The sequence below is a fragment of the Melanerpes formicivorus genome, unplaced genomic scaffold (genome assembly GCF_026170545.1).
Source record: "Melanerpes formicivorus ecotype bairdi unplaced genomic scaffold, bMelFor1.0.p_v2 SCAF_165, whole genome shotgun sequence".
In the NCBI taxonomy this organism is placed as follows: domain Eukaryota; kingdom Metazoa; phylum Chordata; class Aves; order Piciformes; family Picidae; genus Melanerpes; species Melanerpes formicivorus.
Window position 1 is genome coordinate 484,125 of NW_027142517.1, and position 14,056 is coordinate 498,180.

The window sequence follows — 14,056 nt, forward strand, 5'->3', positions numbered from 1 at the left end:
TTTGAGCAATGAATTTAGAAACAGAAGAATAAACAAAACTGACCATTTATTGTGAGTAAACCTTTCAGAAAAACCTCACACTACTGACGAGTGTTCTTGCAAGAATTAAGCAGAAACCAGATTTTAAAAACAATACACCTAAACAAGAAATTCAAAGCAGAAATGTCTCCACCACTTTCATGTTCTTCATTCTCTCCTCCTTTGCAAAACTAAGCTGTGCCGGCTACGGGTAGCAACCCACATGCAATAAACATCACACAACGTTTTCATGATGTTAGTCATAAATACACTACAGTATTTTGACTACTTTATGGAGACACAGCAAAATGTATACATGGCAATTTGAACAACCTGTGTTATTTTCTAGTTTAAATATAACAATCCCATAAATTGTCTGAAGCGTTCCTCTTCTTTCTCCAAACCAAACCCTGTCTGCGTAAGACTCAGACACAAACATTCCCGTTACATAATGCCTGTTTCAGACGACAGAAAAATACACCACCACACTGCTGAGGAGTATTTTGCTTGCAAAACCAGTAAAAAGTTTACAATTCCTAAACAAAACTACTCCTCTAGCCTATGTGTTATGCCACTTGCTTATTACTTCACTTCCTCCCTTTGCTTTTCATATGAATGTGAATTTCTCTTCCCAAGCAACTCAAAAGATACAAAAATTCATTCTGAACGTGCCTTACCTATTTCAACATGTGTCGAGATTCCACTTGGGATACCTCTCTGGCAGAAGCAGTATAGTGTAAGCAGCAAAACAGACCAAGTCTTCAAGCCAGCCATGATGCTGGCTTAAACTGTAAAGTTCAGAATCCTGGAGCAGTAGCACTGTGACCTTTGAAATCTAGGTTACGGAGCATGTCTTTTTCTTTCAGACATATTGCTGACACAGCAAGTGGGCGACTGCTGTGTTTGAAAGGCTATGTTGTATCAATGATTTTCTCTACCTCAAATAATTAATACAACAAACAAACAAACAAACAAAAACAAAACAAAATTTGAAGGCATTTCCCCCTCTGGAACTCTAGTAGCTCTGTCTGCCGTAGTCAGGGCTCTGTTAATATACAAAACCACAGCAGAGCATCCCTCGAGATCATGGTGCACTTGTCTTAAAACAGCTATGCAGGATTCCACAAAAAGTGAGAGCCAATTGCCAAAGCAGCACACAGTACAAACACGCTAGCTCCTGAGCTGTAGGCAACACAAATGCATAAACTTCGGTGAGCTGATAGGGAACTGCATACATAAGCCTGGGTCTTACGATCCAAACTGAAAGCCTAGTTGATACACAGGTGGAAATCATGAGTGTAGTCCTGCCATACATATTGCTATGAACATCTGTCTTACTGCAAAGGCTGGACACGCTGTGGCTCCCAAACATCCCCATGCAAACGTGGCCTGGCCGCAGCGCCAGACACTGCTCAGTCTGCGGGCACGGCTGGCACGCCTAGCACCGCCCCGCCGGTCCCTAGCGAGATGGTGGCACTAGGCTGTGGCCTTGTATGGCCCTCTGCCAGAGGCTGACCGCAGGTGCCATAGGGTCCAGCGGCCGGAGACGGGGGCCACCGGCCCACTTGTAGCCCAGCCTCCCACCGTCCGGTGCTCCTGAAGTAAAGCCACGAAAGGCCAAGTCCCTCCTCTCCCTCCGGAGGAGCATCTCGATCGGGCTGGGGAAGCAGAGCTCCAAGAAGCACAAAACCACCGCCAGCATGCCCCCCAATCCTTGCAAGAACAGAGCAAATACAGCAGTGCCCCTCGCCCAACTCCGTGCCCCAGCGAGAGGCCACTTCTGGCCCGGCCCCTGCGCAGCTCCTCCTCCGGGGCGGCGCGGGCAGCTCCGTGAAGGCTTCGCCGCCTGTCGCCGGTGCGCGGCCATGGCGACCCTCTTCCCGTGGCGGGCAGCTGTGGCCCGCCGCCGCTTTCTCCTTTTACCCTCTCCACCCCCAGGTTTGGCGGCAGCGCGGCGCAGCAGCTCGGCGCTGCCCGCTGCCCTGGTACGCCAGGGCGGCTTGGTGGGCGGCCAATGGGTGGAGACGCCCGCCGCTTTTCCCGTACAGGACCCGGCCAGCGGCCAGGAACTGGCCCGGGTGGCCGACTGCGGGGCGGCCGAGGCGCGGGCGGCTGTGCGGGCCGCGCATGAGGCCGGCGCCGTATGGAGCCGCCTCCCCGCCAAGGTGAGCGGCAGCGAAAGATGGCGCCCGCCGGGGCAGTCGGCGGCCCCCGGCGGGACGCGCTCCTAGCGCCGCCTGGCGCGCGAGGCGGCCGGGCTGCGGGGCTGCCCCGGGGGGTTTGTGGGGTTTCGCTTCTCTTTCGGAGAAGCTCATCCCAGGCGCCTGGCGGGCGGCGGGCACGGCAGCCTTATCTCTTCCCAGGAGAAGAGCGTGCGCCTACGGAGATGGTACGAGCTGATGATAGAGAACAAGGACGCGCTGGCGAGGATCATAACAGCTGAGAACGTGAGTACGGCGGCAGGGCCCGCCTCTGCCGGGGCCGGCTACCCCTCTGAGCGTGGGGACTGCCCTGTGCTAGCATTCAGCCTGTTCAAAAACCTAACACAGGGATGCTACCATTGAAGTAAAATAAAGCTGACAGCCACCAAAACACCCTGTGTGCATTTCACCAGTTAACCATCATGTCGGGTTTTAATACTTAAAAGGTTGGGCGCAGCAGACACATTGTGCATTCACATTGCTCTGTTAGGTCATTGGAGAATGCTTCAAACATTTTCTTCGATACATACTGCGTGTTATTTTCATGACAGTTATACCTGACAGTCCAGTGGAAATTAGACCCATGCTGTGTTTCACGTTGTGCAAAAGCATATATCAATCTAAACCATGGTCTTCATGCTAGAAATGTTTGTGTCTTACCAGTATCATTGATTCAGAAAGAATTGCAGTACTATTAAAGCAAGTCTCCAAGTTGGATTCACTCATCATGCATTGGTTTGCATCACAGAGCAGTCTAGGAGCTCACAAATGGCATCCTTTGGGTTAAAATCATGCAAGAAAATACAGCTCATCTCTGTTCCAGCTGCTAACAGGATCAGTCCATAGTAATACCAAATGGTCCTGGCAAAAGTCTCTCACTCCTTTCCCATGATTTGTGTCATCTTCTGAATGGTAACAGCTAACTGCAGAGTTTGCAAATAAAGACATGCCCCATTTGCTCTTCCAGTCTTGGGCACGTATGAATACCAAGCACAACATACAAAATGTTGACTGTAGAATGAGGATATATTGAAGCCACACAACTATTGCTGGGCCAGTCATATCATCCATTTTGGACATCACAGCGTATGTGATTATAAACTACTCTGAAAATAACAGAAACTTAATTACTTGAATATGGGTGGGTTTTTTTTTTGCTTCAGCCTGCTGCTTACATGGTTTCTTCATTCTGATTTAATCAAAGGGGAAGCCTCTGAAAGAAGCACAGGGTGAAATCCTGTATTCTGCCTCTTTTCTGGAGTGGTTTGCGGAGGAAGCTCGCCGGGTTTATGGCGATGTCATTCCAGCATCTGCAAAAGACAGACGAATCCTGGTGCTGAAGCAGCCAGTAGGAGTGGCAGCCATTATAACCCCAGTAAGCACAGCTGAATTTTTAAGGTTGTGTGAAGGTTTACAGCACAGAACTCTAGCCTTACTGATTCTTCCAGCCCTGGCAGATGCTCTTGTTTAGTTTCATTTCTACCTTGTAATCATTTCTTCCTGGACTTGCAGTACATCTTTGTGATGTTCACTAAGGACAAAGCCCATCATGCAGGGCTGTTTAGGTCACACACTTAGAGAAAATGTCGGCTATTTCTGCAAAATCAGGAAGCATTACTTTGCCAGAATTGATTGTACTTTTTTCTCACATCCTAGTGGAATTTCCCCAGTGCTATGATTACCCGGAAGGTTGGTGCAGCTCTGGCAGCTGGCTGTACAGTGGTAGTGAAACCTGCAGAGGACACACCTTTATCAGCATTAGCTCTTGGGGAGGTGAGTTTTTATGCTAAGCATTACCTTTGCTGTGGACTGAAGCTGTGAATGGGGAATCTGATGGGCTTTGAAGATAACTGGCCAGCTTCATACACGAAGAGAAGACAGATTGGTTGACTCAATCCAGAGGTTTTAGTTTAGTAACAATCTTTGAAAATTGCTTCTAATATGGTCTAGAGAACCCAGCCATTTAGTTATACAAAACATGTTATCTTTCCTTTGGTTACTTTGAATCACACCCAGCTTAAACTGGAGTGAAGTTGCTGTCTTGACTCCATGACATCTGTCACTGGTTGCACTTTGCAATTTTGGCTCCCATTAACTTAGAGGCTGGTTTCATCAAAATGATAAGCCTTGACTATTCCTCATACAAAATGCACCAATAATGCAAATTCTATGTTTCTTTTGTTGCAGCTTGCAAACCAGGCTGGAATTCCAGCAGGAGTGTATAATGTTGTTCCTTGTTCCAGACAACAGACACCAGCTGTAGGGGAAGTTCTGTGCACTGATCCACTGGTAGCAAAGATATCTTTTACTGGCTCTACAGCAACAGGAAAGGTACATAAGGGCAGAGAATATCCTCGAAGATTATTACTGTGGTTATACTGAAAAGGTAGGGGTAAAGTGTGTGCCTTTATACAAGGTCTTCTGTCTGCTGTAGACAGATTGCCAAAATTATTTGTGTACTTGAGATGCTGCTTGTTTTCTTTAGAGTCAGTACTTCACAGAAGGATGCTTGTGTGCAACTTCTGGATAACCTGCATGTTACTTATAGTTTCATAGTTTCATTCAGGGTTGGAAGGGACCACAAGGATCATTTAGTTCCAACCCCCCTGCCATGGGCAGGGACACCCCACACTAGATCAGGCTGGACAGAGCCTCATCCAGCCTGATCTTAAACACCCCCAGGGACGGGGCCTCGACCACCTCCCTGGACAACCCATTCCAGGGTTTCACCACTCTCATGGTGAAGAACCTCCTCCTCACATCCAGCCTGAATATCCCCACCTCCAGCTTCATCCCATTCCCCCTAGTCCTATCACTACCTGAGATCCTGAGAAGTCCTTCCCCAGCCTTCCTGTAGGCCCCCTTCAGATACTGGAAGGCCACAATTAGGTCACCTCGGAGCCTTCTCTTCTGCAGACTGAACAGCCCCAACTCCTTCAGTCTGTCCTCATAGGAGAGGTGCTCCAGCCCTCTGATCATCCTTGTGGCCCTTCTCTGGACACGTTCCAGCACCTCCACATCCCTCTTGTAATAGGGGCTCCAGAACTGGACACAGTACTCCAGGTGGGGTCTCACCAGGGCTGAGTAGAGGGGGAGGATCACCTCCCTCGACCTGCTAGCCACACTTCTCCTGATGCAGCCCAGGATCTGATTGGCTTTGCGGGCTGCAAGTGCACACTGAGAGCTCACGTTGAGCTTTTTGTCCACCAGCACCCCCAAGTCTCTCTCCTCAGGGCTGCTTTCCAGCCAGTCACTGCCCAGCCTGTATTTGTGCCTGGGATTGCCTTGACCCAGCTGCAGGACCCTGCACTTGCTCTTATTGAACTTCATGAGGTTGGCCTGTGCCCACCTCTCCAGCCTGTCAAGGTCCCTCTGGATGGCCTCCCTTCCCTCCAGCGTGTCTGCTGCACCACACAGCTTGGTGTCATCAGCAGACTTGCTGAGGGTGCACTCAATGCCACTGTCCATGTCACCCACAAAGATGTTGAACAAGACAGGCCCCAGGACTGATCCCTGAGGGACTCCGCTTGTCCCTGGCCTCCACTGGGACATGGAGCCATTGACAGCCACTCTTTGGGTGTGGCCATCAAGCCAGTTCCTTATCCATCTAGTGGTCCACCCATCAAACCCATGTGTCACCAGCCTGGAGACCAGGATGTGGTGCGGGACAGTGTCGAAGGCTTTGCTCAGGTCCAGGTAAACGACATCAGTTGCTCGCCCCTCATCTATTAATTTTGTCACCTGCTCATAGAAGGCCACCAGGTTGGTCAGGCAGGATTTGCCCTTGGCAAAGCCATGCTGACTGTTCCCAATCACCTCTTCTGTATTCTTTTGAGCGAGTAGTGACTCCAGGAGGATCTGTTCCATGATCTTTCCAGGCACAGAGGTGAGACTGACTGGCCTGTAGTTCCCTGGTTCCTCCTTCTTACCCTTTTTGAAGATGGGGGCAATGTTTCCCCTTTTCCAGTCTGTGGGGACTTCACCAGACTGCCAGGACTTTTGAAATATAATAGAGAGGGGTTTAGCAACCTCATCTGCCAGTTCTTTCAGCACCCGTGGGTGTAACCCGTCGGGTCCCATGGACTTGAACACTTTCAGGTTCTTCAGATGATCATGAACCTGATCTGCACTTACAATGGGCAGTTCTTCCTCCCCGTCCCTGGCCATATGAACAGTCTGGCGCAAGGTGCTGCTGTGTCATATCATAGTGTGACAGTGTAGTAAGAAGAACACTGAAACTGAGTTTCCAGGGCATTAATTAGGATTGGTTTCTGAAGTTGAGAGAAAGCATTAGTGAGGACCCTGAATATCTCCTATCAACCTTAGGCAATAAGAAATCTTGTCACTATCTCTAACGAAACCAGAAACTGCAGAGTGTGGCGAGAAGATGATAGAATTCTGTGGGATGCCTGTATGCAGAATGAAGAAAGTCTGGTAACAAGACAAATCTTAATCCAGAATTCTGTGTGATCTAGGAAGAGATTTTTAAGAGAAGTCATGATTTTTACTACCCAAATAGAAAAGAACAAGCAAACAAGAGTGACTATATTAGTGTATAAAAGCCTGAGCTGAACTGAGGTTGATGGGAATTCTTCTCTTTATTATTTCTTGGCTAGAATCTGGTCTCTAAAGATCTTAACGAAGGAAATTAGTCCTTGCTTTTTGTCATGGGAGAAAACAGGTCATCTAGCATTATAAAAACTATGTAAATCAATTCCTTGCCAGAGTTAACATTTTTCACTGCCTTCCATCTGTATTCCACAGCTCACATCTGGTAGAGGTACAGATTTCTATGTCTCCTCTGTTGCCTGCAGATACTGCTGAAACATGCAGCTGGCACTGTGAAGCGAGTTTCCATGGAGCTTGGAGGACATGCTCCTTTTATAGTGTTTGACAGCGCCAACGTGGACCGTGCTGTTGCAGGAGCCCTTGCTTCCAAGTATAGAAATTCAGGGCAGGTAAGAGTAATCTTTTTGTCCTCTCTTTCTGGAGAGTGAAGAGCTCCACATACAGTTAAAGCTGTAAGTAACCTATTTTATGTAAAAGGACAGCATAGAACACTTCATTGTGAAGAGAAAGATGCTGGAATTGTACATTGCTCTGGGCATTCAAGCCATTTATCAGCAAGTCCAAGTAACAACACTGAAATCCCATGTACTTCTAACAACATGCATGGCAGGTAATAATACCACAAGATCACAAGATGTTCACTAGGACCCTTACTAAGAGCGTGAGAAGTGACAAGGGATTTTGCCATGTGCTTTGTCAGCATTAAATTCATTGGAGAACTAGAGCTGTGAAAAGACATCATCCTGCCTCGGTACACAGGATTATGTTTTATAGTGTGCCTAGTTAGTTCTTAAAATAATGGCCTCAAGTCTCATGGTAAATGTTTCTGTATGATTGTGAGTTCCAGTCTGTGTGTTCGATCGCACCCATCAGCAGTTGAGGCAATTGAAATCTCTAAGATTCTCATGGCTAGATTTTTCCGCAGTGAGCAGCTTAAAGAGATAGACAGGGTTTGAATGTGCATTGCTTCAAATGTGTTTTATGTACAGTAAAAAGAGAAAAAAGAGCATCACTTTGCAGAACAGTCAGCTGAGCAGAGCTGTGTGGAGAGCGTTCCAGCCTTATGAATACATGGAAGTTGGCAAACTCACATTTCAGAGAAGCTGCAAGTTTTCAGTCTGATTAGGAGGCCATTTAGTTGGGAAAATGTTGCTTGAATAACAAGAAAACTAAGACTAATCTTGACAAGAAAGAAAAGAAACTAGAATAGAATATTCACAAGGACCAGTGAGTGATCAGACACAGACTGGACAAGATCTAACACCTCTGCTGTTGCACCCCTCTTGCATATACGGATAAAGTAGCTGTTACCTCTGAGAGACTGTACCACTCAAAAGTAAGATGCGGTCAGAGCAAAGGGGCAGCACAAATAAGTAAGCCACTGAAAGCACTTAAATTCCAGAAAGAAGACAAACTCAAACTTTAGTTACTAAAGGAGTTAGAATAATGAAAAAGACCCTACATCACCAAGTGTGATTTTAGGTTCTGCTGCTCAGTCCATCATTCTTCATTCTCATTAGGAGGCATTTCTCAAAGCTTCTGGACCTTTGTTGATCCATATATCACCCACAGAACTCACAAAACCTTTTCCCAGCGTAACCAATTTAAATTCAGCAGTATGGCATATTTCACGCACACACTGACAGCTTGCTGATGTTGTATGTCTAAAGTGAGAGGGGTGGTGAAAGAAGAGGCAGAGACAGGACCCATCTTAGGATGATGGAGAAGCAGCAGAAGATAGATCACTGTAGTAACCCGATACTGTGGCATGAAGGATTAATGGATAAAGTAAATTCAAGATAAACAGTTGTTTCTTGTTTGTTTTCTTGTCATGCTTGTTTTCAGACCTGTGTTTGCACAAACCGATTCCTGGTGCAAAAGGGAATCCATGATAAATTTGTGGAAAAATTTGCTAAAGCTATAGAGAGCGAGCTACACGTCGGAAATGGATTTGATGCAAAAACTACCCAAGGGCCACTAATTAATGAAAAAGCAGTGGAGAAGGTACCAGTAAAAGATTTAGCTTTTGACATCTTAATTCCCTTTTTTCATGATGCATGAAGTAACTTTGCATTTCCCTTTTTTCATGCTTGTTTTGTTAGAAGGTATTTGCAGCGTGGCTGGAAGTGTGTTCTGTCCTCCCAAGTGCATGTATACACACAGACAAACGTGTGGGTCAGTTAATGCATCACTTCTATTAAGGGAAAAAGAGATACCTCCTGTAGGAGAATCTGCTTCTCCTGATTACTTCCTAAACTATTCTCAAGAATATTTACTGAAATGGGAAGCATTGTGAGACTTGTGTGGTGATCCATCAGTTCTGAAGCACTGTGAATGACAGCTTAGTTTGAGGAATGGTGCCTCTGTTTGGTAAAACCTAAGCAGAAGTATACACCAAAGGTAAAAATAGTGGAGCTCTGGAGGTTGCTATCACTTGAAACCTTACACCCATGGTTTGAGTCTTTTGTTTTAGATGAGTGGTAACTCCAGGAAATTAGATTTATTTAAAATCTCAGTAAAGTCACATTTTCTGTAATATTTCACCCTTCCTAAGGTTAAAGATTGTTGAATAGAATAGAATAGACTAGACCAGACCAGACCAGACCAGACCAGGTTGGAAGAGACCTTCAAGATCATCATGTCCCACCTATCATCCAACACCACCTAATCAACTAAACCATGGCACCAAGCACCCTATCAAGTCTCCTCCTGAACACCTCCAGTGATGGTGACTCCACCACCTCCCCGGGCAGCCCATTCCAATGGGCAATCACTCTCTCTGTGTAAAACTTCCCCCTAACCTCCAGCCTAAACCTCCCCTGGCACAGCCTGAGACTGTGTCTTCTTGTTCTGGTGCTGGTTGCCTGGGAGGAGAGACCAACCTCTGCCTGTCTACAACCCCCCTTAAGGTAGTTGTAGAGAACAATAAGGTCACCCGTGAGTCTCCTCTTCTCCAGGCTAAGCAACCCCAGCTCCCTCAGCCTCTCCTCATAGGGCTTGTGCTCCAAACCCCTCACCAGCTTTGTTGCCCTTCTCTGGACACGCTCCAGCAAGTCAACATCCTTCCTAAACTGAGGGGCCCAGAACTGGCCACAGTACTCGAGGTGTGGCCTAACCAGTGCATGACTTCATTTGTTAAAGTACTTCATATTTTCTAAAATACTATAGCTCAGGCTTGGCTTGAATGTTATTGTACTTGAATGCTGCCAGATTCTTTCTGTTTATAAAATAACAGAATATGAAAATGTTCAGAGCTATGTGGGAGACAGAGGTTACAGTACTTTGCTTATCTTTGTGCCTTCTCTTTGTGCATCACTAAAGTATGTGTTATGTCTCTGTGTGTGGAGACTGCTACTTTAGTTTTGTCATTATTTTCTTCCCTTTGGATGAATTGTGGATGTAGGGGATGGAAAAAGTTCTTGCCAGTACCATCTGGAAAGCTGTCTGTTTCTCTTTCAGTGACAGTTGTTCTTCTGTTTTCATAGTATTTGATCACCTATTTCAGGTGTACTTCTTAGTCCTGCACAGACTTTTTCTCAGGTTAGATGTAACCTTTTCATTTCAACCGGAAAACTGAATCCGTAATATCCGTGAGACTGGGACCATACTCATAATTTATCCCTCTGAAATTATGTCAGAGAGAAACAGAAATTCAAGAGAAATTTTAAATAATGCATGCAAATGGTCTTTTGTAAAGTGTGGGAGAAGGATTGTTTTCAGACAGCTTTAGGAGACTATAGGGAAGATTTGCCTTTGCTCGAATTAGAGAAAGCTATGTTTTGTAATGTAATGTAAACACCTTGGAACTGAAGGAGAGAAACTGGGCAGAATTTGATTGGATGTGTTAAAATATTGTTTGGTTATTTTGACCTATTGTATGCCTTAATTACACATATGCCACTAGAAAATGACCAGTTGGGAGGTGACACATGTGCCTTCTGATAGACCATATAACTCTGCTGAATAACATAATAAATGTCTTCGCCTGCTTACATCTTGTCCTGGAAGCATTACTGTGGGTACTTAAAACATCTATACTACCACAGTAAAGTACACACCTCTCTTCAAAAATGATCTGTTTAATACTGGAGTATTATGTCTTTACTAAAATAGATACTGTTCATTTCCAAATGCTGAGTGAAATTTGTCTTTTGCATACCTCAGGTAGAGAGACACATCAGCGATGCAGTTTCTCAAGGAGCTTCTATAGTGACTGGAGGGAAACGACACAGCTTGGGGAAGAATTTCTTTGAGCCAACATTGCTCAGTAATGTTACAACAAAAATGCTTTGCACCCAAGAGGAGACATTTGGCCCTTTAGCACCAGTAATCAAGTAAGATTATTCATTTTCCTGATTACAAATAGCAATTAAAAATACTACTTTTTAATAAGAGTTGAATGACAATTTGTCAGTAGATGTTTTTGTACTGCCATGCAAGTCTTGTAATGAGACTGGGGCACACGTGAAAACTCACTTAAGTGGCTCATTTCTTTCTCTGTCTCAACCTGATTTTAGTATCTCTGCAACTTCTTGAAAAATCATTTTCTTTTAAATTCTACCAGCAGCTAAGAAAGTGTAGGTAGCAGCAAAACCTCCATCAACTTCCTGATTTGTGGTACGAAGTAGGAGGCAGGACTTTGCAGTTTGTCACGTGGTTTGCTCATCCTAAGTTTTGCTGATAGATATGTTAGAGCTTTCTTTTCTCCTTAACACCTTCCCTGCCTCCATCCAGGGCAAATGGATGTGATGGGACAGTATTTGGTTATCTCTCATTGTTGAGAGTGCTTGCCTAGTTTGGGAAATGGGTGGGCTGGCCCATGTTTCAGCTGCTAGTATCTATGGAGGATAAAGGTAGAATTAGAATAGAATAGAATAGAATAGAATAGAATAGAATAGAATAGAATAGAATAGAATAGAATAGAATAGAATAGAATAGAATAGAATAGGACCAGAGCAGACCAGGTTGGAAGAGACCTTCAAGATCATCGTGTCCAACCTATCACCCAGCCCACCTAATCAACTAACCCATGCAACCAAGCACCTTACCAAGTCTCCTCCTGAACACCTCCAATGGCGGTGACTCCACCACTACTTAACTACAGTTTAAATTAATTGGTAAAAACTCCTCCATTGTTTCAAAGTGAAAATTAAATTAGATGCTTAAAGTACACTTTTGGGAACAATGTTAATCTTGACTTTCCTTCTGGAAAGGCTGCTTCTCAGTAAGCCAGCAAGGCAGTAGATGAATTGCAGGCCTCACTCGTATTTTTCTCCTTGTATTGACAGATTTGAGACTGAAGCAGAAGCTGTTGCTATAGCAAACGCTGCTAATGTGGGTTTAGCAGGTATGCCTTTCTGTCAAATGTGTTTCTTTGGGTTTATCAGCTTCAGTATTATGGGGTGATGATTTCTAATGTCAGCAAGTGTCTTTCATACTGTCTTCCGCATATCATCCTTCCTGATTTTAATTTTCATTCCTGTATCTCTTGTGTCTGCACGGCAGGATATTTCTATTCCCAAGATCCAGCTCAGATCTGGAGAGTTGCAGAACAGCTGGAAGTTGGAATGGTTGGTGTCAATGAAGGCATAATCTCCTCAGTGGAATGTCCTTTTGGTGGGGTAAAAGAGTCTGGCTTAGGGCGAGAGGGCTCAAAATACGGCATTGATGAATACTTAGAAATCAAGTATGTCTGCTTTGGAGGCTTATAAAGATGTTCAAAAAGCAGAATTCTAACAGCTTGGAGAAGAGTGCTCTAGTTTTAATAAGCTTCTTGACCACCCAGACATCCGTATGAATGCAACTTCTACCTTCTTAAAACTCAGCACCCCTGTTCTGTACGTGTAGAGATAATTGCAGTATTCTGTGCTGCCATATGTTTTCTCATGTTCTGTATTTATGTATTCAGGGTTCAGCAATGCTGTCACAATGTCCATCATTTTTAGTACAGAGTAAGGGAGAATGCACACTTATTATTCTTGGATTACCTCTGTGTAACCAGGAGGATTTGGACACTTGTCCATCATGAAAATAACCTATGGCAAGGGGAAACTAGACCACCATTTTCTACTGTTTCCAAGTGTTTTGGTGTGGATGTGGGGAGGCTTTGACGATGGCAGTCTCCCTTTAGAATTTTGTGTAAATACTCTTTTTTTTTTCTGATGTGGTTATGTGATCTTCTTCTAGAAGCAGGTGTGTGTTTTCTTTTGGTTGTGGGAGATTATGCTGCTTGTGGAAGGTCAGGTATTGCTTTGAGCTACAGCTAGGCATCCATACAGGCAAACAGCTTTTAAAGTGCACGTTAATGCTGGCTACAGAGCTGCTACCTGATCAGCTTTGGGCTTCTGAGAAAAAGGGTTGTAATTTGTGCCTAACAGCTTGCATGCCTGGAATCAAATATGGCCATTGTTTGATTTTTGTGAGCCCCAGCAGTCTGGGAACAAGAGAGTCCAGGACAAGGAGAACAAGGCTCAGTGAGTAGCAGGAGAAAGACAGAAGCCTTACTTGCAGGAATAACTTGCAGAAAGCTCTAAGGGCTCTGTGACGGAAGCACAAGTGGTGACATGATGCTGTATGTAGATAAACTCCCATGAAAAGAACATGACTTCTTGGGTAGAAGTATAGTCACTGATGGAAATAGTGCTCAGTGTCAAAAGCATTACACACCACCTCCAAAGAATAGGAGCAGAGAGCTTGTTCTGTTCCTATGGGCTTTGTGCCTTGAATTGGATTTGTGGTTACACAGGTGAATGAATGTCTGGTAGGGAAGAAGGTTTAAAAACCTTTGAACTTGGATAACTTGTGACATAATAAAGATTTAAATAGATTAGAGGAGAGCCTTCTACACATCACTATTTTGTCACCTTCAAAAGACAGTTTCTTCCTTAACATGAAATACACAACGCTGATTAAACATTATTGTAATGGCAGTCAAAAGAAGCACTTTTTAAAACTACTCAATGGTAATTTGGCAAATAAATCATCTCTGCAGAGGCTAAGGGAACAAATTTATGTTTTCTGTCTTCATTAACTTTATTTGGTGAGGCTTTAGCCATTAGTTATTAAAAATTATTAGAAGGCAGCAACAGAGTTCTTTCCACTAATGAATGTACACCCTGTGAAATGGGGTATTTTAAGATACTTTATCCAATCATGCAATGAGGTACCAGGTAGCACAGGACTCGGGGCTGGGGGTGGGTGAAGCAAGCCGGGTTTTTTTAAAGCGCACATAAGGTAGCATTGACTGCTACTTAATTGCTTCTAAGTGC

At 44.7% G+C, this 14,056-nt stretch overlaps 2 protein-coding genes across 5 annotated transcripts in view; one reads left to right on the forward strand and one right to left on the reverse strand.

Moving 5' to 3' along the window:
- Positions 1-1,958, reverse strand: part of GPLD1 (glycosylphosphatidylinositol specific phospholipase D1) — a 32,490-nt gene extending 30,532 nt beyond the window's left edge. For all 3 annotated transcript variants that reach the window (XR_010991224.1, XM_068169136.1, XM_068169135.1), the window contains exon 1: positions 696-1,958. Coding sequence is in view for 2 of the 3 variants with exons in the window: in XM_068169136.1 (XP_068025237.1) it covers positions 696-792 (97 nt within the window). In the remaining variant the exon portion in view is untranslated. The remainder of the gene's footprint in view (positions 1-695) is intronic.
- Positions 1,831-13,795, forward strand: ALDH5A1 (aldehyde dehydrogenase 5 family member A1). Of its 2 annotated transcripts, none has more exons than XM_068169138.1 (10): positions 1,831-2,183; positions 2,382-2,465; positions 3,424-3,594; positions 3,876-3,992; positions 4,407-4,550; positions 7,034-7,177; positions 8,634-8,792; positions 10,953-11,122; positions 12,077-12,135; positions 12,294-13,795. In XM_068169138.1, the coding sequence occupies exons 1-10, from the start codon at positions 1,884-1,886 to the stop codon at positions 12,497-12,499; spliced, it is 1,554 nt and encodes a 517-aa protein (XP_068025239.1). In that variant the 5' UTR covers positions 1,831-1,883; the 3' UTR covers positions 12,500-13,795. The 2 variants fall into 2 exon arrangements, with proteins under 2 accessions (XP_068025239.1, XP_068025240.1); XM_068169139.1 differs by having other exon boundaries at positions 2,064-2,183; positions 2,366-2,465.
- Positions 13,796-14,056: the final 261 nt, after the last annotated feature.